At 47.1% G+C, this 25,489-nt stretch overlaps 2 protein-coding genes across 3 annotated transcripts in view; one reads left to right on the plus strand and one right to left on the minus strand.

Annotated features, from left to right (window-relative positions):
* Positions 1 to 16,110, minus strand: part of barc (RRM1_TatSF1_like and RRM2_TatSF1_like domain-containing protein barc) — a 62,828-nt gene extending 46,718 nt beyond the window's left edge. For both annotated transcript variants that reach the window (XM_075695213.1, XM_075695212.1), the window contains exons 1-2: positions 15,695 to 16,110; positions 11,944 to 12,136 (exon numbers count right to left, since the gene is read on the minus strand). In XM_075695213.1, the coding sequence (XP_075551328.1) occupies positions 11,944 to 12,136; positions 15,695 to 15,844 (343 nt within the window). In that variant the 5' untranslated portion in view covers positions 15,845 to 16,110. The remainder of the gene's footprint in view (positions 1 to 11,943; positions 12,137 to 15,694) is intronic.
* An 8,374-nt stretch (positions 16,111 to 24,484) lies between these two features.
* LOC142586184 (uncharacterized) overlaps positions 24,485 to 25,489 on the plus strand; it is a 37,568-nt gene continuing 36,563 nt past the window's right edge. The window contains exon 1 of the mRNA XM_075697437.1: positions 24,485 to 24,673. The gene's annotated coding sequence lies outside the window, so the exon portion shown is untranslated. The remainder of the gene's footprint in view (positions 24,674 to 25,489) is intronic.

Raw genomic sequence — 25,489 nt, forward strand, 5'->3', positions numbered from 1 at the left:
AAGCTTTCCTGAAAGGGCACCCAATTTTCAGTGATAATCTATATTGTATGAGTTAACACTTGTGTGTTCAGAACACATTGGCAAAATTCTTGTGCATTAGGAACAGCCCGCAATTTGTAATTGAATTTTTATATTGCACGCGAACCGCATAACAGTCGAGAAACACTGATGCACTCACAAGCCGCGACATCACAAGCTGCATACTTCCCAAGCAAGCATGTATATTAAGCCACACAATCCGTGTTTCAGCTGTGCGCACATTCAGGAAGCTCCTGCTTTCTTCAGCTTGCCAATGGAATTGTCCAATTCGCAGCAGCTCAAACAATGACACCGTGGTGCATATCTGGTGCTGTGGGATGCCAGAGTGAACGAAGCAATAACTGTTACGTATCGTTCTTCAGTTTCCCCAAGGAGCCCGTGAAGCATAAGGCCTGGGAGATGAATGTGTCGGCGCCGGAGGGCAGGGCTTAGAGCTGGCAAGGTCTAGCTCCTACTTTGAACAGAAATGTGCTTTTACAGCCCAGTTTACAGCCCAAGCGATACACGTGTACAGCCGTAACAGACCCTCCCCTACAATTTCTTGTGAAAAACCACAAACTGTTGGGTGATCGTGTCATGCCCTCTTTAAGAAGACGATGAAGAGGAACATTAAATTGGTTTACACTGATACAGTGTTTCTTTTCTTTTTTCAAAAGTATATTTTTGTTGATCTTGCAGTAATCGGTTTATTAGTACAAGAGAAAACTGAGGAGAAAGTTTCATTTCCAGGCTTTTGTGATGGAATCAGAGCTCCGCCCTACATTAGGGTGACGTCCCAAATTTCGAACTATTTTTCATATCTGGACTGTTGCAGCTTAGTAAAAGTCCTCAAACCTTGCTAAGTTCACTCTGTGGCTTTTTATGATACGCTAGTCCATCTTTACCAATGAGAAATTTACTTGCCCTGAGCAGATGCCATCAATATCCATGACATCACAGCAAGCTGGTATGAGAACTTCAAGATGGTGTCACCACTCGAGTTTCCTTTTTGTGTTTTTACTAGCTTACCAAGCCTCTTCTCAAAGTAAGAGAGTCTTTCCTGGTTAGGAAGGCAATTTACTCATATGACTTGAATAATCTTTAGTGTCCTTTTAAGAACTCAGTGTATTTCAATGTTTGTTTGTATTGAGCAGCGGCTGCATTGATTAAACTCCCTGTCAAATCCCAGACTGCCATGTAGCACATCCGACTTAACATCATGTGCTTGGCTTTGGCTGTTGTCAAAAGCTTCAAGATATTGCTCGTTCTAAATGGACTTTCTCGGCAATGATCAAGTCACTTTTCTACATTCAAATGCCAATAAAGAGGGACCAAGCTAAGCATCCAAAATGGGAGTAAGGAAGTGGACATGAAGTACATTAACAAGAGGCTGCCAGTACGCATTGGCTGCAAGCAACTATTTTCTTTTCAGTGCATGGCCAACACACTGCATATAGATTACACTCTATACATTCTGCGGGCAATAAACTTCATACATTCCATACAGGGAGGGGGGGGGGGGTGATTTCATGAAGCTCTGTCGGTACCATGATGCTAGCCATGCCATATGTAGCTTTACTAGAAGTGTCGAGTCATTATAGTGCATTTGACCTTCCAGACTTGCTTTTAAGAGCCCTTGTTTTTAACAGTCACCCATGCAAGAATGTGGCAAAAAACTTGTTACACAGGGATGACAGAGAGGAAATGGCAATGTTTTGTTTACTTCCTGTGGTCCCTGTGAAACGTGGTTTGGGCAACACCAGTAGCATTTTTCTTATTTCGTGCCATGCCACTGCCACAAAGATACTACCGAGAGAGGGGATCTTCATCTCTCCGTTTGCATGCTGTGACACAAAGGGAATGCCGGCCTTTTGGGTGGTCCAGCTTGTCTCAAGTGCAGCTTAACATGAAACATGGTCCTAACTGTGCGAAGAAAGCTTTCTTGGTATGCGACCGTCAAAAAGAATATTGGCTCCTATGCAATACACCATGCATTAATTTTTACTTGCCTATATCATAAAAAAAGAACACAAGAAACACAAAGGACAATTATGAGTGTGTAACGCAGATGTTTAAGCATTGGCTGTAGTGGTGGCTAGCCGTTTTCTCTCCCTACAGTGGGCTCGTCAAATCATTTGATTAACTGAAGATCCCAGTTCTTTCATGACATTTTAGCGCAAAGAATGTTTTGTAGCTTTCCCATCTATTCTAATATATATGCTCCTCTATGACGTTCAAGCACTCACCGGCTTTCCAAGCAAACATTAGCACAGCCAAAAGCACTATGATGACAACGGTATGACAACAATGGGATCATGATTCTGAAATGGTGACAAAAGTAAAATGACAAGAGCGTGACAACAACGGACAAGGACAACGAGATGATGACAATTGTATGACGAGAATCGGATAACAAAATTGGAATGACAATGATGGAACGACGATGACGGCATGAAACGAATGCATGACGATGATGGCATGACAATGACACTATAATCACAATCGAATGACCTATTCACGATTTTAATGGCAACGGCACAATCTCGATGGAATGACGATGAAGGATTGACGCTGATGGAATGACAAAGGAGTTATGACGACAAAAACAGGATAATGACAGTTGTACGATGATGACTAAACCGCAACGATGGCGCTGTGATAACGATTGCACATATCCATGGGAACTGTAGAATGCACTATCTCTGGGATTAGCCCACCCCTGAGTCATAAAAAGCTAAGAAAAGCTGATGCTTTTAAAACATAGATATAAAATTCATGCACAGTGAATGCAGAGCTTCTCTCCTTTCCTCCAAGTTCGGTGACCTGATGGCAAAGTCAGGTTCACAATAAATGTTTACTACATGTACTTCGTATTTTAATAATAATAAAGTACACTTTTTTTTCAGTCAAATCTGGCTAGTTAGATTTTTTGTTTAACTCGATTCTGACCAAAGATTCGAAGCAGTGCCCATACATTTCCATGGTTTCGTTCACACTTGGGAAGTGAATGAGTGAAAAAACACTAAAGCAGGCAGAAATTATTTTCCGCACATGTCCAAGATGTTTATCACATTCGTTTTGCTGCTGCCACCACTGCTATCATTAAATGTACTTCCTGTGAGCACATTTGTCAGCATGCTGACACTAGTCACCGCACCACTTCAAGCATTGTGTTCAGTGGTCATCAAAAGGATTGATAGCGTACGCCTTCCCCCACCCTGACTTTTGACTACGATTATAGCAGACAAATAAAATAATTTTAATCCATTCAACCTTTTCTTTTTTTTTCTTTTTGAGATGCACAAGGAGCAGACGAAGAAGCGGATGCCTCCGAAGGGGTGGTGATGGATTGGCCCGGCTCCGCAAAGGTGTGATAAGTCGGGACAAGGCAACCACTGTGCAGCTGCACCTTCTACTAATCCCCTGCTGCTGGGCAGTCTTTGTCCTAATCTCACTCTTGTGAAACGTGTCATTGCAGAAACTATATTATTGTACAGTGCAGGGTAATTCTTTATCGCCACGGGTAGCATCACCACTGACAATTACGGCCCTTATACTGCGCTCTTACGTCTCTGCTTTGTACGAACGGGATAGAAAGTGCTAAAACTGAATTTTCTGATGGGCACCATGTTCAACGCTCACATACCAGTGATGCTACTGGCAAAGCAGAATAAGTTTTTTTTGCTTTCACTGAGGTGGAAAAGACTCTGTAGCAGACCAATCGGGTTTGCCGCCAGCATTTCTGCCACTTAGGCAGAAAAGCAGGCAAATTTCTGGGGATCTTTTCACTTCTACTCACTTCACGACGAGCTCCCATATTCAGAAATGCGTCTTAATTTGCAGCCCATGCTTGACTTCCGCCTAAATGACATCTGTCGTGAACGCACCGAAGGAAATGAAAGAAATGTCCTGGGCCCGTTCAGGCCAGGCGTCATTTAAATCAAGTCAAGCATGCGCTTCAAGTCAAGATGCATTTCTGAATACAAGGGTAAGTGTGAACGCAATCTGTGGGTGAAAATTTTAGTTATTTCAATCGTGAAATGGCCCCTCACCACATAGTTAGAACATAACCGGTCGGCACGAACCCACCTCACCTAAATGGTGGCAGCACTGAGGGGCAATGCATGTCAAGGACGTCATCTCCCACTGAAAATGACATTTTCAGCCTACCCTAGGATTTTCAAGCAAGAACAGTTGCCCAGAATGTATGATTACAGTATTGACCCAATCCTACTGCATTTTTTTTTTTTCAATAAAATTGGTCTACCAGGTTCGCAATAGCCAACTGTCGGAGTGAGTTTAGCCAGCGTCATCACCAGTGCCATCACAAGATGCTGACAGAACAAGTTCTCGCATAGCATGACAATGTGTCACTTTATACATATGATTACAAATGCTAATTGAAAATATGTGTTATTTAAAGGGCCCCTGAAACGGTTCGGACAAATTTTGTAGACGCGTAGGGTACAGCATCAGTACAACATTTGTACCACAATTTAAGTGAATCGTTACGTATTAATGGAGGTACAAGCGATTAGAAGTTACCCTCCTCCCTAGCCATGCTTTTCCTCCTCAACTCGTTCGCCGAGCGAGCGGGGCTAAGGTCCGCCTTCACTGGCTTGCGTCACGATGCGACGTCCCATCGTCCACTTCCGGTTGTTTTGGAGCTCGCCCCCGCCCGCGCAAGACCTCATGCCTCTCCACTAGTCGCTTGGCCGTCGACCCCAAGCGAAAGCTATCGAAGCAGCGTGCGTTGCGAGCATTCTGTCATAGCACCGAACGTGTCTTGTATTCCGGTAACTACAGGCAAGCTGGTCATTTCGGCGAATGACTGGAGGCATAAACTCAAGCTGATGAAGGAACTTTAGCGTACACATATGTGAGCGGCCTGATCGGTCTCCACGGTCTATACACTTGTTGGCGCAACGCTTAACCAGCGAAACAAAGCGCTAATATTGCTCTAACCAAGTGTAAAACATTTTAAACATTTATAAAAACAATGTGTTGATGATTAGACTTCTGCAAAAAATACACACCAGCATACTTCGTTGCTGCTACTGTGTATGGTTGAGCTCTGTGCCACCAGGTGGCTGCACCATGCAGATCTTTCACATTTGCCCTTCGGCACAGTCAAGCGGCCAGACTCTGTCCCCTTGCGCTTGCCCTAATACCGGACTCCCGAAACGCTATTGCGTCCGATGCGCAGCAGCCAGTTCGCTCGTACGCTGCCTTGCAGCGGGACACGATGTCGCAGCTTGACATATTGCCAGTCGCTACGTTTACAGTCCACAAGGCAACAAAGTTGAATCATAGTGCTCGCGAAAAGACTAAGACCGACTCTGACCGCAGAGCTCTCGTCAAAATGGAGTACGTTGTAACACAAGCAGACAACACTTGCTGTGTGCCGGAAGTGCTTAAGTGTACTGAAAAATTGTTCTTGTGCATTCTCTTTATGTTACTTTCTTTTCATAAAAACAAATTAACTAACATTCCAACTATTACGAAGATCATTTGTTTACCATAAAGTTGGAAAAATTATCGATCACGCGCCCTGGTCAGCCAATCGGATAGCTCGTCCCACTGACGTCGTATGGGTGATTTTGGTCATATGGGTAGGGGCGGCTTAAAGGGATACGGACACAAAATCTGAACATTTTACGATAATACAGAAAATGAGTCCTCAGTGTGCGAGTACACCGAAAACAAGTAGTCACTTCGCTCATTTTTCAGCGGATGGCTTTATTTTTGGCGTTTTTGTGAGCGCGCGCAACGCCGCCCGGCCCAAGCGAGTTGGAATGCGTGATGTCACGACACCCCCGTCGGATAGCCAGCCGGCCGGCCACGGTCATTCGAGGTGCGCCGCCGCCGCAATCGCGAGCATGGATTCGGGTTCTGGTGCCTCTACCAGCGATGAGTACACGTCTGTAGATGAGGACCGTTCCAACTTAGCAAGAAATATAATCACTTACGGTTACGAGCCTTCCGCATCAAGCGGCAAAGAAGAGCAGGCGGCCTTGAACGTGCCGGTCAGGCAGTCCAAGCCAGCAAAATGGTAATTTCTTTTTCTAGTAAACTTGAAGTGCAGCAGCAGCAGTTCCTAAAATTATGTTACGTAGGATGCAAAATGCCTAGTTTCGTGACCCGCGTTAAGGCAGAAAGGGAGCTATTACGGCTGAATCGTAGGTAGCGTAGCTCGTCGCTTTGTGCTTACCTACGCTGTCGGCTTTCGATCGCCGCACACTTCGTTTTTGCGCGACGAGGCACGGCATGTGTAGAATTTTCCAGCCGTTTCATAGCCCTGTGTTTACGGCTACTTTCACATTCACGCCATTAGAAGCCATTTACTGGTTGAACTCGTTGAGATGGGCGGCTGCGCTAGGGACCCATCGACCAGATCACTTAGCTACATCGATTCTGTGGCCATAGACAAAGGAAAGTCTTTAGCTGTGACATTTAATAGGGAAATGCTGCACGAACAACCAAGTCATGAAACCCGACGCATGATTATGCAGAGACCTATGAAAATCCGTAATTTTTTGCTTGAGGTGGAAAACCAACGTGTGAAACGGCAATGTAGATAAATGTGCTTCGCATTTTAGATTACTACACATGTATGCTGTTGTCTGGCGTTCATTCACTGGCTGTGTTTTGTATATTTGATCAATTAAAAGAGCGCTCGTATGCTGTCGTTCAATATAAGACGCAGCGAGAGTGCACCACAACATGACTATTTTGTTTTGTGATAAACACATGCATCCGCAGGGTAAACAATTTCTGTCACAAGCCGAGAATATCTGTTCTTGCACAGCCAATGAAAGGGTAATTTCCCTTCTTTCAACAGGCACTCCTGCGGTCACCGCTGCGGCTACATGCATACAGAAAGAGAGAGGGTCTGTTGCAAGAACAACAAAAGTTGGCGAACACAGCTAACAGTTACGAATGCGTCACTAAGCACCCGCTCTTTGAATTGTATTGCCTCAACAGGAGTTTTGAGCGGCATGCCAAGGCTTTTGAGCACAGCCGGGCTAGCCCGGTCGCATAAGCGTTGTTGACGAAGTGGTCCGCACAAGTGAAGCCATTTTTTAGAAGTCTCCATGCTGGGTGTGGTGGCTGACAGGCACGTATGCAAAGTTCACGCACCTTGTCTCTGTGAGACGTGCGCGACGGCGTGTCACGACCGATAATTCTGTTATAACAGCCGTGGGCGCAGTAACGTCTGGGCATTTTCTTCCGCTACGAAGAATGCTTCAATACCGATCGACGACCGTGCGAACACGCGTGTAAAGATGCACCACCTGCATGGAGCGCTGACGGGGATAATGTTTCAGACAGACGACGTGCCAACATAGCCGACGGCGATAAACAAACGCTGCAAGGGACCGACACTCCGGAAAGACTGCGCCGGCTGTGGCTGACCTTGGCCGCGCGCGCGCGGGCACGCGGGGGTGTCATGACGTCAAGTTTCAGCTTCTCCCGGCGGCCACTTGGAGGCAAGGCGCAACAGAAAATCGCAAGAGAAAGGTGTTTTTCGTTCTTTTTTTCTAAGCAGCTTGTTGTATTCGTCATTTTTAACAGTTCAACTTTTGTTCTGATGCAGAAAACCACCCACCAATTTTTGTGTCCGTATCCCTTTAAAATTCCGCCGAGCAGTGTCCTGCGATTGGCAGCGATGTGCATTTTTAAAACCTTATAATAAATGACACGCTTTACGCGGAGCACTTAGATGCGTCAATTAATGATCAGAAGGACCTACTCTAACGATTCTGTACGTTTGTAGAAAATCGTCAAAATCGTTTCAGGGTCCCTTTAACATGCTAAGCTAGCGGAACCGAGTCATGTCATGCGTTTTTGGCGTTCCGGGAAATTGCATGTGGTGCACAATTACTTTATTCTGCACTATTTATTAATTATTACTATTTAAGTGGTTAGTGCTAGTGCGATTCACTAGGCCATTTTCAATTGCTGTGGACTCACTTCAGGAGGACAACATGTGGTCTTTAGATAAGGAGCACTCTGACGAAGCACTTAAATGCTTTGTGAGTAACAAGGATGAACATTAGGCGTTAAATAACAATTTGCAATGCTCTAACCACTGGGCCGTGATCACATGCAAACTTCTCTCATCGTAACGCCACCCAGCTCTTGTGCTCTGACAATTAGGCCATGATCACGCAGGTACTTCTCTCGTTATAAAGCCAACCAGCTCTTGGAATTACTTGGCACGCATGCCTTGTGCCACTTCTCAATCTTTTTTTTTCTTCATACCAGGGAACTAACTGTGCCAAGTATTTCATTGAATGAAACAGTACATAAAATGTGGTCTTCCTGCAAGATGTCAGTAAGAACAGAGCAGCAGTAATCGCAATAACCTTATGCGACTCACGTTCCTGTATTTGCCAGATTCTAACATGCCCCTGACTCTAGTGCACGCCCAGTTTAATGAGTTCTATAACCTTTTGTGTGTGTGCCACTGCTCTTCAACTTCTGTTCAACAGGAAATTTAACCAACCACCGCATTTACTCGCATAATGATCGCACTTTCTTGTCAAAAAAATTGACGCAAATTAAGGGGTGCGATCATTACGTGGGTTAAATTTCCCACGAAAAGAAACATTTTCTTTTTTCACCCCGCATTTGCTGCGGGATGGCAAGCAAGCGGCTGCCGCAGTCAGTGCGGGGCATCAAAACAAAAATGGCGGCCGGCGGAGCAAGCCAAACGTGCCGAACACGATTATTTTTCTTCTCATGAGTACATTACCCGCATTGAAAGTTTATTCCATATGAGTAATGAATAATATCATTAATATCGGCAAGTTTGCGACAATAACGTAGCCATGTCCACTTTGAGGGGACAGAAACAGAAATGGGTGCGCTTAGCTGCAAGTGACATAGAAACACATGGCGGGCACGCTGCAACAACTGCGGCATTTGTCTTCACTGCTATCCTAATACGGCTCGTTTCCGCTAAGGGTGGGCGAATATCTTAGCTGCGTTACAAGCGTCGGAATATGAATAGGGTAGACTTCTAACGTATCAGTGTAAACGTGGCCACTAACGTTGCTGCTGACGATTTGTTGCATGCCGATGAGTGCAGACGAGAAGAATCGAAAGGCGCCCTTTAGTTGTTGTTGTTGCTGACCAAAGCCATTATGAAGCCTACAAATAATAAAGCCAAGGCAAGTTTGGTTGTAGCTTTTTTTTTTTTCATGGAAGTGCGCAAAAGCGATGAAAGGAATGAAATGGGGCATCTGCTTAAGAATGTTGGGTGCGTGCAGACCGCTTGGTATGTCTTCAAGAGTCGTTCACATAGCATTCGACGGATAGTAAGCATGATCATCATTAGCTAGACTTGGCACACGACATATCGCTGCGACAAGTTTAGCGTGCGATCATTGCACGGGAAAAAAAAAAAAAAAGAATTTTGATGACAAAATTCAGGGGTACGATCATTATGCAAGTAGATACAGTAGCTCAGCTCGCCATCTTGTTAGATTCTCGGGTGTTCCTTTTTAAGACAAAAATTTGGTGTAGAAGTTGAGATAATTGCACTTTTCTAGTATGCTTTCTAGAAAAATCAGGCTCTAGGCAGTGCAATCGCGCAGCTTTTTTATGATGCAATGACACCATCTTGATACCAGTGTGAGGAGGAGAGATGAGAGCTTCAGATGGCCACAGTGCCTTATTTCTCTGTGCAAAAACAAAAGCAAGCGAAAGGAGGAAAAGCTGGTGCCTCAATACGTTGCTCATGCCACAGAGGAAGCACTGCTATTGGCTGACATAGATTTGAACCACTGGCATGCATCTTGACAGAGACGAGCTGTGCCTTTCATTATTCTGGCTACACTTGGCAATCACAGTAGGCAGCATCGCTGGCTTGCATTTCTTTCATTAATGCGACCAAAAGTGCTAATGTACCATTCAACATGACTGAATGGTCATACTAAAGAAAAAGAAAAGGAAGGGTAAATCTTACTTTCATAACCTCCCCCTCTTGTTCGGTTGCAAGATTTACACTCTTAAAAATTCTTGTGGAGAACCCCTATTATAAAAGGGACCCTAAAGGGAAATACTAAGTTAAACTAAAGTGACAGATTAGTGCACTAGAATCTCTAAGGCGTCAATATTATTGCGAGCAGGGCCTTAATAATCGAGAAATTGTGGTAAATGCAGGACCTGATTACAGACTCCCCCATGACATTCAAGCACTTGCCCGATGACGAAAGCACTCCTCAGTAAAATTCTGTCACTAGTACTCAACTACTCGTTGCAAAAAACATCCTCGTATTGTATTATAAGATGAAATAAAATGCTACTTGTCCAGTTACATTTCATGTTTAGAAAAAAGAACTCATTGAAATTACCACTGACAATGACACAAGCAGTCAAAAGATTACGTTTCCACTCGACTCTGCGCCACCCACGCTTTCGCGTTTTGTTGGTTTTGTTGGCTCGCGAAACTCTAACAAACTGCAAGTAGCAGAGAATGTAACATCCATGTGATTTCACGAAATGCCCGAACGGTCTACAGCACTTCACCAAAAAGAAGCTGCAGCGGCGAATCCATTACTTGGCTTGGTGCCGCCATCTGTCAGGCGCAGTTTTACTCACCGATGGCAGAAAAGGGCAGTGATGGCATATGCAACGTCACCACTGCACGATTGGGAGGTGGGAGATTTGAATTTCGAAAAAGGTATTCGGACCCTTCAGATACAATTTTCTCGTAAGCTGTCTTTTCTTGGCACGAAACAAGCATTTCCAGGTTCCTGGAATGGTATTTAAAGAGTCCACATTGACTTAGTATTTGCCTTTAAAGTCCCTTTAAACAATAACAAGAAGGAAAAAATATTTTAAATGTGCTTCAAGGAGTAATTAAACCACTGTGATAGGTGGGAAACACTGGAATGAATACCAAAAAGAAATTTTGTTTTCTAACCATATTTGCGCTTCAGACAGACTACTGCTACAGTAGACTGCTGTTAATTTGACTCTGGTTCATTTGATTTGTCTATTAAGCTGATCTCAACCGAAAGTCCCAGCTGGTGTCCATGCATTTCTATGGGCCCAAACTTCCGTTATTTCAATGTTAGAACTGGCGTACACCACGTAATTTGAACTTGGCGAGTCCGCATGCATGAGTCTGACACCTATAGCAACCCCAATATCAACCACGTTAGTGGCAACATCTCTCTCAGCAGAGCTTAGCGGGCAGTGAATGCATTGCGCACACATCATCTCCTGTCAGAAGCGCCTATTTTCGGCCCCTGCCCTTCGAGTATCTCCAAGCAGTAACTGTAATTCACAATGTCTAATTACGGTATTTACCTCATTCCAATGTGTACCTTTTTTTTCTTTATGACAATTGGGCTAAAAATTGCCTGTATAGCCCAATTGGGCATGAAGCCAAAGCCCCTTTTGCAGCATTCTCATACTTTCCCGCATAACCTATAAGCACTGCGGCAAAGGTGACCTTAAAAAAAAACCACAAGTTGAAGCTGATTTAAGGAAACCAGTCGCCATTCTGCGACACATATTAGACCCTTTCTCGCTATTCTTGATTAAAACAATTGGTTGCACGCTAGATTTATGCGTTGCTTAGAAGCTTTAATGGCAGACCTATGTTAGTTTTCTACTTCAGACACAGAAAGTGGAATTTGATTCAAGGGCATGTTAGTAGTGGGCAAATACTACCAAAAGAATGAGCAGTGCGTTTTGGTGTCTTTTCTGCATCTTGTTTAATTCGACTCATCAAATAAATCGGTAAATTTAATCAATCCCATCAGGGTCAAATTAATGTAAGTCTACTATACTAGCAGCGCTTGTGACCACAGTGGAACAGTGAGACTTGTCGTGAAATCAGTCATCTGCTGACGTTGATGTAAGCCACACTTTAATCACGACATGATGGAAAATGAGCCGAGCTTATACCTGGTTCAGCCGGCTTTCCTTTGTCTGGCTTCTTTGGGTTTGGTTGCTGAGAAGGATTCACTGCAGGGACAGCTGCTTTCTCTGGGATGGCAGCCACTTGGCTTGAGCCGCTGGTGTGACCGGCACCTTCAGAGGGCGTCTCCACAGCTGTGCCATAGTTTGCTTGATAAGCAGCCAGGAAGTCCTCAGTCAGCTGAAATGAAGAGAGACCAATGCATAACGCACTGAGCTAAACACACAGCGTGAATTGTTGCGGCTCGAGGTAGCGTTTAGGCCAGGAATCCTCCAGACGCAATGATGAGTACATCTGGTAATGGAATGAATGAGAAAGGGTTTACTTTACATTATTTACAGTGGCTCCAGATACGGAAGCACGCTTCAATAAACGGCCATTAAACAAATGAGCTCACATCAGGACCAATCAGCACACCCACTTCACCAAATGTGTCCGCTTTTAAAACAGGCATCTTCCATAGGAGACTAGACTTCCGAACCAGATGACTGTATCTCGGCCAATCACTATCACCGAATCGGTTGGAATATCCTACCCATGTTGTCACACTGTTCCGGCGGACTCCTCCTCCTATGATGCGCCCTCGCCTCTGTATACGAGGCAACTATGTCACAATCTAGGAAACTCAAGTCAACTAAGTTCACACGGTAGCCTTCAACGTTGGGCCCTTTCATCAATTAGTTCAGCTTCTCAGGGTCAGGTAAAGTGATCTTCGCAATAATTGTAACCTCGAAGCGAGCTCCTTTGTTTGCATGTAACAGTCTATGTTAAGCCCCGGTGGCGTCTGGGCGTGCACTGATGAAAGGACTGCCTCGTGGAAAATGTCACAGGAATGCTCATTGCTGTATGAGACATAACAGGATCCAAGTAAACACAGGTCACTGCTTCAAACACTGCTTCAAAAATAACCTCCCCACCTTCAAACGTTGCTTCAAATATGACCTGCCATGCAACTTTCAAAGGGTACATAGATCATTTTGACCAAAAACATAACATTGATAGAAAGGGCAATGTGAAGGATAACGGTTGATTACAACTATAAGTTCTGGAGGCCTATCTGACCGTTGACTAAAGTATATTTTACTTCCTTTCTTGCTTAACAGAGTTGCCTTGTTTGTAACTGCCTCACAAAATTAATTTACATACTGAGCAATGTGCAACTGTAGCTTAGTGTAGTATTGGTTTTGTATTTATACTGTCATGTGTCTTGTTTGTAATGTATTTTTGTGTGGCACAAAACTACACCATGAACGCCTACCAACTTGCTGAGTTTTCTATCCTAATGCCTTTTTTGTATATGAATATTATGACTGGTTTGCAATGTTTCTAAGTGTTCAGAAATGGGTCTGTCAGGTAAACATGGTTAAGTGAAGCAACTTGCTATGGCATCTCACACTGTTGCAAGATCAAGCCAAGGTAATGTGCTCCTGTATTCTAACAATGTACTGAGCAGAAAAATTAGAACCCCTCCCCTACCGGGAATAGGGGTGCATGCAAAGCTTGTCCAACCCTAGGTGAGGGGTTGGTTAGTTTGTTGAGCGTTTGAGACACTAAAAAGACTTGGCTGTCGGCATATGAGAAACGGTGGATTCGTCTGGCGAGCACGAACACATTCACTGGCCCTCTCCTGTTGCTGTTCCTTCAACACAGCCTGCTGTTTGGCATAAGGAACCAAACCCAGCCTTTCCATATGACTGCCGGGACACATTAAAGACACATGGTTGTTTTGGCGTCGCACAGCCGGTTGTCATGGTTGACCTGAGCTCCAGATTCTCTACCCGCAGCCGGTGTCTAGCTTCGTTTTCATGCTTGTGGACTTCTGGGTTTGCTTCTCGATACGCAGCCTTCGCCTGTGCTTCGGCAGCCCTGATCTCGGGATCCGAGTGCAGTTGTCGTTTTGACTCCATGTCAGCCTGTCGAACCGCTGGATTGGACCGTCGTTCCCGTTTTCTCATGGCACGCCTAGCCCTAACCTTCGGCTGTACCTGCCGCTGTCGTTCCACTTCTGCTTCGGCTTGTCGAACTCCTTCATCAGCCCAGCACTGACATTTTGCTTATGCTTCGGCTTGTCAAACTCCTTCGTCGGTGTGGCATTTGCATTTGGCTTCTGCTTCAGCTTGGCAAAACTTGGGATTACTTTGGCGAGCTCGCGCACATTTACGGGCCTGCTCCCATTTTCAATCTTTGGAGGCTGCCTCCTCTTCGGCGGACTGGACCAAGCGCGGCCTACCCATAGCGCAGCTGGCCTTGAACTGGCGAGAAACGGAGCATACGGAGTGAGTGAGGAGGAGAACCTGTTAAGGAGCTGTAGGTGAGATTGGGTTTCCGGCTACCAGCTGCGGGTGAGGAGCACTTGGTTTTTCACGTACGACGACAGCCACACCAACAGTGTGAGTCAGGCAATACAAGCTTCACTTGAAAAAGCTGTAAGTCATGTCATATCATCAAGACTCATCAGCAGAAAGGCTGCGTACCACTAGTCCATTATGCGGTCTGTCTGCCCCTTGCTACAATGACTCCATCAGCGTGGTGAACCCCCTCATATCCACTCTGACTATCCCTTCCTTTTTTATCACACAAATTTTTACAGACCAACGTGCTCATGTGGCATCCATCATAATGTCACTCCAGCCGGCGCAGGCAGAGTTCGCATCGTGCCCATCGGGCAGCATTGCAAGATGCAATGACAAAGTGCATGCTTTACTACAGACCATGATCAATAATTTAGCTGGCTCTATCCATGGCACCACCACTGTCAGGCAAACAGGGGACGGCTCACATACAGTCGCTATGACTTTATTGCTACTTGGCTTATTTGTCTTGGCACCACTTTCATTCCACCCAAGCTTTAAAAGTGAAACCAGGTTGCATGGGGGCCCTGGTAAGGTATCCTTTCTCCATAGCTTGAACACTATCACACTATCTGCTGCTAATGCTCCTGTGTGCAACACTGGCTGAATGAACACAATCATGGAAAGATCGGTAGCACACAATAGAGGAACCCTTCCTCCTCCGAGGCAAGCAGCCAGTTTAGTTCAAGGCTAGTCAACAGCTCCCGTACCTTTTGCCACATTGCATAAAGATTGTGAGGAGGAGTGTAGCTGAAGCTTGAATTTTAAAAGGGTATTGACACAAAAATTCTGCCATAATTTTCTTTTCTTGCTTCATTAGGAAGCTGCAAACTCCCCAATCGTGGCACGAAGCTTTGACTAGATCCAATCGTTATGTCCCCTTCCCATGTGAGCAGCTCGAAACATGCACAGAGCGCAGCATGGATTTGGGCATGAAGTATGCAGTCAGTCATATATGGGAAGGAGGGCATGTGGTATTCCAAATCGCTGACACGTGCCAGTCGGCCTAGTGCAGCATCCGAAGGCCACACTATGGCTACGTCACCAAAAATCTAATGAGCACTACCAAATTGGCATTTCCATAGTCACCCATTCAGAGGTTGTACGCGTTACACTCGGGAAAGGTGATGTCATGAGCGCTTCTTTTCTTCAGCATGCGTTGCATCTGATTAGTACAATCCCCTAAACGGAGGCGCTTAGGTCGACGGACTGAAGTACTGCGATGCATGTTCTGCAGGATTATGGGCGCGTAAAAAGAGATTTCACAGTTCAATAGACCAAAGCACTAGCCAGCCCTACAGCGAGCAGTCACTTTGACCTAAGCAACGAGCAGGCAGGATTCACCGCCAGAGCGCCACGACGCATTACTGAACGAAGCCGCACAAACCTTTGGAAACCAAGCGTGTTTATCGTGGTCCCACTCGTAAACAGTGCCGTCGTTGGGGTCCACGTACGTGTAGGGATCGGAACCGCTGGACTGCTGGCGTTCCTTTTCAGCCTTCTCCAGTTCTAACTGTTGCTGGAACTCGTCACTCATTGCTCACCGGATAGCAGGAGCTACGCTGATGAGCGCTAGCTTCAACCAGTCTTCGATTCCTCACCGAACCGATGAGCCCCTCTAAGAGTTTCAGCGATCACACATTCATGCTCGTCACATAATAAGCATAGTCCACATTTACTTTACAAATAGTCATAGCACAAAAAAGACTAACACAAATAGAAAGCACGGTGCAAAGCGCGCAAAATACGGTTGTTTTTTTGTCGGCGACAGAAAAGCACGCCAAGATCAACGAATATGGCGGTGAACAGTGTTGCCTTCTTGAGGTGAGTCTGTGTTGTGCCAAATTAAACAAAATAATTCCTATCAAGAGCTTTATTAAATAATACATAAAGCATAACTAACACATTTCGTGTTTTTTATAATTTTTATTTTAGACAGAGCCTTAGAGTTAGTTTTAGAAGTCCAACATTCAAGGAGTACTGACATAAAAATTTTTGATCTTGCTTTTCTGCTGCAATAAGTAGTTAATGACCCAGTATTATCCAGTAGTCACGGCACGAAACACCATTTGCTTCAAAATGCGACAGGTTATTATTTAGGGTGTTGTTTGTAGTTCAAGTTTCGGTTTCAGAAAGCAAAGAGAGGAGAAAAACGATACGTTCATTTGAGGGATCGCCAGTCGTTTGTGCGCAGGCGCGAGAAAGAGCGGGCGCGAGAGAGAAAACCTGGGGGCTTTTGCTCGTTGAAAATATGACTCGGCCTAGGCCACAGGCACTACGGAGCAGGTTTCTTAGGGCGTGTTGTAGGCGTTTGTCCCTAGGTGTGCATCATTGCGGAGTGGGGTAGGGTTTGTTTACGCTCGGACGCTGGCTGCCGGTGTGGTAAGATAGCTGAAGCAGCGGGAACTGACGCCCGATTTGGCGACCGCGGTGTCTGACAGACTGTGTCGCACCTGCAGCGCTCGTGCTGAGTCAGTCGTGGCGGATCATAGCTTGCGACCGTAGTATACAGTGCCCGGGCCGCATATATGTAAAATCTAGAAGGCGAGCGCCTTAGCAACCGCGGTTGAACGCAAGAGGGTGAAAGGCTGCCGGAGGCGATGACTGACTTAGCACAAACTCCGCAGGCGCGAGAAGTCTGTCCGCCGTACGTTCAGAGGCAAAGTTCTGACTGGTGTTGCAGAAGTCGCGGGATGCGGTAGTGCTAAAATTATCGTCGCAAGTTCGCACCTGGACGTAATTATATTTATTCACTGGTGTTTTTTACTCATTGTAAAAACGTGTCATTATTTCGCATTATTGGCGGCGCCTGCAGGACACCAAAGATAGAACCCGGACGCGTATATACGATTGCTAGTAGGTACAGCGGGGCGTGGCACTTGCGGAGACGCTGGACGTGTGCGCGTATGCGCGAGTAAGAGCAGGTGCGAGAAAGTAAATGTGGGGACTTTTGCTCCTTGAATATATGACTGCCTATGTAGTACGTAGGAGTTTAGCTCGTGTTGTATGCGTTTGTCCCTAGGAGAGCCGGCAGAAGTCGCGGGGCGCGGTAGAGCTGCTGGACGTAATTATATTTATTCAATCAGGTCTTTTTACTTATTGAAACAACGTGTCATTATTTCGCATTATTGGCGCCTCCAGGACACCAAAGCGGCAACGGGGACATCAACGCTAGAACCCGGACTGGTCCGTGGGTTGGGTCTCGCCTAGGCCTGCGCGTGCCAGGGGTGTACAAGATCGGCTGTATACTAAGGCGGACAGCCAATTTCTTATGCGAACACCCCTGGCACGCTTCGGCCATCGCAGCCCCAATCCCCAGGCCACCCTGCTTCTACCTTTGATGCCCCTTCTACTCCTTGGGTGCCACGGAGATCCTGCGCCGCCTGCTTTATTACAGTCTCGGGTGCTGCTTTCTTGAGGCCTCCGTTTGCCGGTTACACATGCCCTCATGGAGCACTGCTTGTAAAAAAATCCAATCTATCGTCGCGACGAAAAAAGCGACCCGCGAACACCAGTCAGAACCTTTAACCTTGAGACACAGCGATCACCAAATGGGGCGTCCGTGCCCACTGGCTCACCGCACGGGCAGCCAGCGGTGGAGCGTCAACAAACTCGACCGCACTTCGCGATGCCGGCATATCTAGGGTACAAACGCATACAACAAGCGCTAAGAAACCTCCTCCGTAGTGCCTAGGCAGAGTCATATATTCAAAGAGCAAAAGCCCCCAGATTTTCTTTCTCGCGCCTGCGCACAATCGGCTGGCGATCCCTCAACTGAACGTCTCGTGAGGAGAAAAGGGAGAGGATTTTAAAACCGCTGTACAAGTGTTCACACAAAACTGTGACGTAATCGAAGAAAAGCGATCTGTCCACAGCTCGTAATAAACAACACAATCAAAGCCTGCACATTTATGCCGCTCGTAAGTGACAATACAATTAGTTTTCCGGTCGTCGTTGATAGCGATAAGAAAACACCTTAGCCGGGCGAGCCGCTTTGCAGAGACGATTGCTGCGGCGGCTGCGCTGTACGCTTGCGAGTCAAAATCACGCCAACGATTTGCTATTTCACGCTACTTTTTATTACTTTCGAGGTCACTTTATTAGTTATTTCGTGTGAGAAATACATTTTTAGGTCATTTCTGTGCCGCCGTTAGCGGCGACAAAAAACAAATTCTGGGGAGATCGGAGCGGCAAGAAACTCCACTCCGCAATGCGGGCACGCTTAGGGCCAAACGAACACGCGCAAACTAAAGCCCCTCCATACACGTTTCTGCCGACAAGCGGTGGTGGTGCGTGGATGCAGGGGCTTTAGCGCAAACAAGCTTCTCTGTAGTGCCTAGGCAGACCGAGATGTTCAAATATCAAAAGTCCCCACATTTTCTCCCTCGCACCCGCTCTTACTCGCGCACGATTACAAACGTCCGGCGCCTCCGGAAATTCCCCGCCCCGCCGTCCGCTATTCCGGCAAACTGGGGCGGTTTGGGCGGATTGCCGGATTTGTGAGGGGGCGAAGGTCGGAGCGGTGCAGCCGCCTGGTGATGTACAGTTCAACCAGACAAACACAGAGCTAAACGTGCAGTAACCGACTACATCCTGCTTCGCTGGTGGTGCAAATTTTCGCAGCGGCATAATTGTGAACGCGATTACGCCGTTGTCGAAAATTAACACCAGTAGCTAATAAGAATATAGTAATTGGCTCTGTGTGTGGTTGAGCTTTGCACCACCAGCTGGTGCCACCAATCTGGTCACTCACGTTTACGTCCCCGCTCAACCATAGCTATGGCTCAACCGGCAAACCGCCCGCGCTTGCCAGAATACGCTCCTGACAGTGGGCCGCTGCCGCGATCAGCATAGATCCGCCACCCTCGACAGCTACAACTGCATCGCAGCCCGCGCAATCCACCACGCTGAACTCGCAGGGCGTGGACTTTGGTGACGCTTCGCAAGGAGCATTTACGTGCGTGACCCCTTCAGCACCATGGCAGGACGAGGCCACCACCATCTTGAAGTTGACCGATGGCTTCAACCTCTTCTCAGTAGCACCAATCGAGTTGACCCTTCAAATTCGTCGGGCGGCCCACCTTGCCAAGTTCGAGAGACAGGACACAATCGTGAAAATTCGAACCGCCCAAAACCTCATCGCCGTAGACACGTACCGTGCATCGGCCACCACCAAACTACTCGCCTTACAGTCCGAAGATGTCTGCGGAAAATCGCACCCTGTGACTGCGTACTGCGCCAACGACCCACGAAACGCCCGCGCCGTCCTGCACGGCGTGCCACTCTCCTTTTCTGAAGATGCCGTACGGGAAGAACTCCTTATGACGGGCCGAAAAATCCTGTCTTTTCGGCGATCGACTTGGCAAGACGCCGTCTCCGATCATTACGGCGGAGGGCCCTGAAATACCAAAGAGCGCCATCCTGTTTTCAGTGGTATACCGACTGTATCCACCCAAGCCGAAATGCCTTCAGTGCTGGCACTGTTACAGCCTGAAACACAGATCTCAAGTCTGCCCCAACGCCTCGACATATTCGTGTGCCATCTTGTGGGCAACATTTCCCTCCTGGAACTGATACATCAACTCCTCACGCGTGCGATATGAGCTGCTGCAACTGCGGGGGTGACCACTTGGCTACGGACGGAAGCTGCCCACACCGCCGCGCTGCAGAGTAAGCACTTCGTCGACGCAAACCACCGACACGCATCAATCCGAATCACCAAGCAGCCCACCGTCTCTCACGACCGCCTACTCGAGAAGCCACCGTCTCTCACGACCGCCTATTCGAGAAGACTCCGGTAGGGTGGCTAGAAGGGCAGGTGTGAATACCGGTGGCGCTTTCCTTCGGGCGCGCGTGACCCCCTTGCGCACCGATGCCACCAGGGGGAATGTGGCGCTGCCGCTCGCGGCGGGGGACTCGTAGCCGTGCTGGCCTGCGCCTCCGCTGTCAGTTGGTCTCGGCGCCCCTTTTGGAGTGTTCCTCGCGACAATCCGTAATTCGAGGGCGAGATGCAGTCGGCAGCGAAAAAGAAGACGGAGCTTTGTGTCCGGATGTGATACTGGGTGCAAGAAAACCTCAGAAAAGGTATCTCTTCCGTGCCCCTGCCTGCAAACAAGCATTTGCCAAACGGGATCGAGTGGTCCCAATGGTCATGCCAGGCTCATTGAAGCTATGACGTCGAGGTTCCCTGAAGAAGTCATGAGGTTATTTTAACATAGTTTTTCTCTCAAAATGGCGCATGATTGTTCTCTTTGGTATTTCAGATGGGGAAGCAAGAAAGAGGCCACCCTTGATGAAACTCTTCCGTTTCTTGATTAATGGGAGGCTCACTCCAATGGGCTCGGCTTTCTTAGTAACAGTACTTCTGAGGGGCTGACGATGACCATCCATTCAACAAAACACCTTCTAAAGTACCTCACCGACAATGCTGACATCATGTACATGATGACTTCGAAACTGAGCCAAGACCGCCTAGAGCAATGTTTTGGCGTTGTGAGACAAGCGAGTGGGGCAAACAATCATCCTACCCCACCTCAATTCATTCTAGTCATAAGGTGTGTATACGTGCAAGCTTGGTAAATAGTACCAATGTTTTACAGAAGTTCGGCATGCTTAAGTAACAAATGTTGCTTGCACACATCCAGGTGTCTTAGTTTCTAGAACCTCACAAGGAGCCCCAAAGACGGCAATGTGTCGTCGGATGTCCTGGAGTTGTTATCTGTTGGAGAGGTGCTGGCTGAACAAGAAAGCCACAGTGAAGACAGCGTGAAGTCTGTGCCAACAGATGCCGTGCAAGTGGCTGTGGACCACCAAAGTTATGTAGAGCACCGCAGCGACGCACGGCTTAAAGTTTCTTACATTGCAGGTTATGGGGCGAGAAGGCGTGTTTTGCCCACACATTGTGAAGACTGCAAAGCAGCATGCCACCCTAACCCTGCTTCGTCGGAATGAAGCGTGACTTCCTAATTCGCCGTGACCATTTCGATTGTCTGCCGGTCTGGCGGAAGCCCCGCAGTGTTTACAGGCCTTTTTTTTTTTTTGTGTGTGTGTGTGTGTGTGTGTGTGTGTGTGTGTGTGTGTGTGTGTGTGTGTGTGTGTGTGTGTGTGGAACTTCCGCGAAGCAGCAACGCCCAAAAGAGAAGGACAAGCGTATGCAATTCCCGGACCTGGGGCTTGGTGCACCCGGAGGCGGGACGTCCTCCTCCTCGCAGCAGGCTCGGTGTAACCAAAGGCTCGGTATGACCAGAGGAGGAGGGGCCCTCTTTCCGCGGGTCAGACTCTGTGCCGGTCACGTGACGTCGACGGAAGCAAGATCCCTCCCACGATTGTAGCGAGCCTATTTAAGGGGCTCCGAAATGTACTTTTTCACTCACTTTATGCTCTTCTCATCTTCTTTCACCAACCTTTGAATAAACCATGCAAGTTTCGCATCGGAAATCGTCACGTCCTTGCCCGGTCGCCATGGTCTACCGGATGCCTGCAGCCCGTCGACAACGCCACGCTACCCAGTAGTAACGTCGGTCGAGCTTCGATAGGCAGGCGTCGCTACAACTCGGCAGCAGTACGATACGCTACCCTGGAGTACGCAACACTATGCGTACGTTTACTACAGTGGCAGAGCCGTGAAAATAGGTTGAATCAGAAGAACTTTTCGCCAAAATATTGCATTGGTTACACGGTTACATGGTTACACGAATAAGGGCTACTGGCAACGGGTATTTCCCTACTAATTCTCGCTGTGTTCCTGCTCTGTCTTCTTCGCGCCCGAGTTTTGCTGGTTTTCCGGTTCCCGCAGTGACCCTTTTCTTCGTGACCACTATCGGTTAAGTCGCACGAGCGAACAGCAGAACTGCAACGTGGAATAAGAAATGCTGATTCTGTGGAACGTATTTACCAGCCTTTCAAATTCGAAGCACAGCTGTCAGTGGCCGAGATCATAATTTCAAACGTTTCTGCCAGGTGTCCATAGTTACGAGCATACACGTACGCAGCTCCTGTCTCCGTTCTACCATCTGATTGTTGCATATTGTCGCAATATCAGAATACTACCGCTGCCCATGTGGTACAGCCGATTTGTTTCGAACCAGTACGTTTGTCTTGAAGTACGTACGAACAATGTCATTGGGTTCAGTTTCACTTGAAATTGGATTGGGTGGGGCTCAGCAACTCCATTCTGCAATATCCAAAATGTTTCGGCCCGATTTAAAACCAGAGGAAAAACGAGAAGGAATACTCATACAAGTATTCCCTACCTTTTGAGCATTCTGTATTACAACCTATTACTAATATTTTCCGAAATGGATTAGCCGTCCTCATAATAGGGTGACTAGAATTCTTTCTTTATATATATTCAGTTTAATTCAACAACGGCAACAGCTACAAACTCGCAAGGACACGCCCGAAGAAGAAAAAGCAAGCCTGAAGAAGAGGACGAGGCATGAACTTTATAGAAATGAGCTGACGGTGAAATCGTTCGAGGTGGGCGGCGTCTTCTAGTCCGAAATGCCAGTCAGGCCCTGCTCACCAGACGATGCTGGTCACGAGGGCTCGGAATTTAGGAAAAAAGACGGCGTCACACCACGTTCGCAGAAGAAGAAGCGGGCCACGAGCTGCACGCTTGCACCTGTCAGGTGCTCACGCTTCTCGGCCATCCTGTTCGAGTGCTTTTGCGTCAGGTTGTCCTCGGCTAGCTAGCGACGTCTCAAGAGACTCGAGTTCTGTGGGCGCGAGTGCTTAGCGCCGACGAATTGTACACGTCGCAGACAAGAGGTGAGAGTAGGCGCTATTACTAACTTCCCTATTAAGATTATTTAATGGGTATTGCCGCCTAGCATCGACTATCGAAGCGCAACGTTCCATTTTCTTATCCACGTTCTCGCCGTTCACTTTTTGCAGGCAGCAGAATACGAGCTCTGATTTCGCGACCAGCGCAGCTGTTTCGAGACGACAAACGGGGGCGCCAGTCGAAGCAGACGGCGCAGAAGATCCAATCGACGTCCGACCGGATATTCTTCCGTGCAGGCCACGTCCTCGACGCTCCTTGGCCAACGACTCGGCCACGTTCGTCATGCCGAAGTCCACGAGCCGGACATCTCTCCGGGAAGAAACGGACGAAACGCGACACACCACAAGAAGCCGACACGACGACCACAGCGTTTCTAGAGGATCCGATTTGAGGCACGCGCCTCCGAGTGGAAGAAAGGCGACCGGGAAGGCTGGAGCGACCGCAGCCACAAGACGTCTGGGCGAAGGCGAGGCACTGCCTTCGGCGCGATCTTCGACGAAAGGCGGCCGGTCTCCGAGGTATACGATATAATGAGGAATAAATATTTGCCTTTAACGAAAATAAGTAAGTCTAGCGGGTAGGGAGGGGTCCCTGTAGGTGTCTCTAGCTGTTCCCTATTGTAAGATGCGCACGACGCGCTGAAATATGTAGTAGGAGGTCTATCCTAGTCTTAGCAACTGAATTTACTCGAGGCTTAGAGTGGAAGTGTGCATTTTGTGAACATCGGGGCATGATCTGCTGAAGAAATCATATTTTTTATCCGGGGTGACGACACAGATTTGAGCAATGATGTCAAAGTTACTGGCTTAAGGGCAGGATACATTTCCGTGGTGTACAAATCAAGCTGAGTAGGAAGATATTACGGCCATATACTGGAAAATGTTATAAAAATGCATTTTTTTTATAAAATTGGTCACAAATTTAGTAATCAAAAGTTCTACAAAATGCAGTGGATTGTACTCGTCCGGGCTCGCTTTTGGAAAACGAATACCTAGATGGCACAAAATGTATAGATATTACCTCGAAGAGACCCTTCCTTTTCAGTCTCAGTGCATATGATACGCTGATGCAGTTTCATTAGTTAAGGGTTTCAATTTTCCTTTGGCATAGCGCGCCCAATCGTGAAAAAAAGATGACAAAGATTGGCAAATAACTTTGATATCTAAGCAAGAGAGCATTCCTTTAATTCCGGGGCTCAGGCAATATCCGCCCATTTTAGCCAATCAGCTAGTGAGGCGAAGTCGTTGCTGCCAGCACGACGAGTTCGTAAATCGATTCGAAGTAGGGTAGCAGACAGAGAAAAGAAGAGAGAAAGCATGCTGTAATTCACAACCGTCCCCTGCGTTACCCTCACCCATTGCCACGTACCGCTCTCTCGCAGTCGAACTACAACCGGGTACAGAGACGAGTCGAAGAGGCAACGTGGCAGCGACGGGCGCCACAAGTTCTCCGACGTACGTGGGGAAGGTGAGAGGCACGAGTCCCAGGCATCGCGAGCATCCGATCGCCATTCGTCGCGTCGCACCCGAAGCCTGGACGAGGACGTCGAGAGAGCAGCAGGGCTTGGTGACGACGCAGCCGGTAAGTCTGCCGTGCCCGTGTGCAGATGCTCCACTACCACGAGTGCAAGGGATTTTTTACACAGCGAAGCCGCTAATGCGACTGGAAGCGTTCGAAAACGTTATGTGCCTGTTTTCAAACCTTACGGTCATAGGGACAACGTGCAGGCAAGTTTTGAAGTGTCGGTGCCATTTAGGGGTAAAATGAAAGTTGCTAAACCTTACTTTCAGACCCGTTTGTAAGTGGTATATGAAACACTTCAAAAGTTTCTACGCTTGCCTCAGAGGGCTAAAAACGGGAAAAATTTCATTTTTGTTTGAGGAAATAAGGCGCACTTTAGGATTAACGTGTGCCAAAAGGTCGAATTGTGTTGATTACTTGCGTGATTTGATAATGAAACTGAATATTCGCCTTCAGCGAATTTCTGAATTATGTGAGGCCCGTTATGTGTTGTCCAAGGCATGAAGTTTATTTCTCCGGTCTTCTCAGGGAAATATGCTAGAAACAGTTTTCATATTTTTATGAACTACGAGACTGAGAAATAAATGCTTAATCTGTGCAGGGTATTTACAGCCTCTGTAGAAAGTAACTTATTCAAGCGTTCCAGAACGCGTCGCGCTGGCGTTATCCGCGATGTTTCTCCTGGTCATTGAGGGACAGCAAAAAAACGGAAACTTCAAACGCAGGGAACGCAGGATGCATCCTAAATGTACTATATGGTTAAAATTTAGTGCTTCTGACTTGAATAAAAGTGCTACAAACTATGATTGAACCCTCATTTCTTCAATTTTTCTCGTATATGATACGAGAATTTTACTTAGTTTCCCCAGTGTTCTG

The sequence above is a fragment of the Dermacentor variabilis genome, chromosome 6, assembly GCF_050947875.1.
Source record: "Dermacentor variabilis isolate Ectoservices chromosome 6, ASM5094787v1, whole genome shotgun sequence".
Lineage (NCBI taxonomy): Eukaryota > Metazoa > Arthropoda > Arachnida > Ixodida > Ixodidae > Dermacentor > Dermacentor variabilis.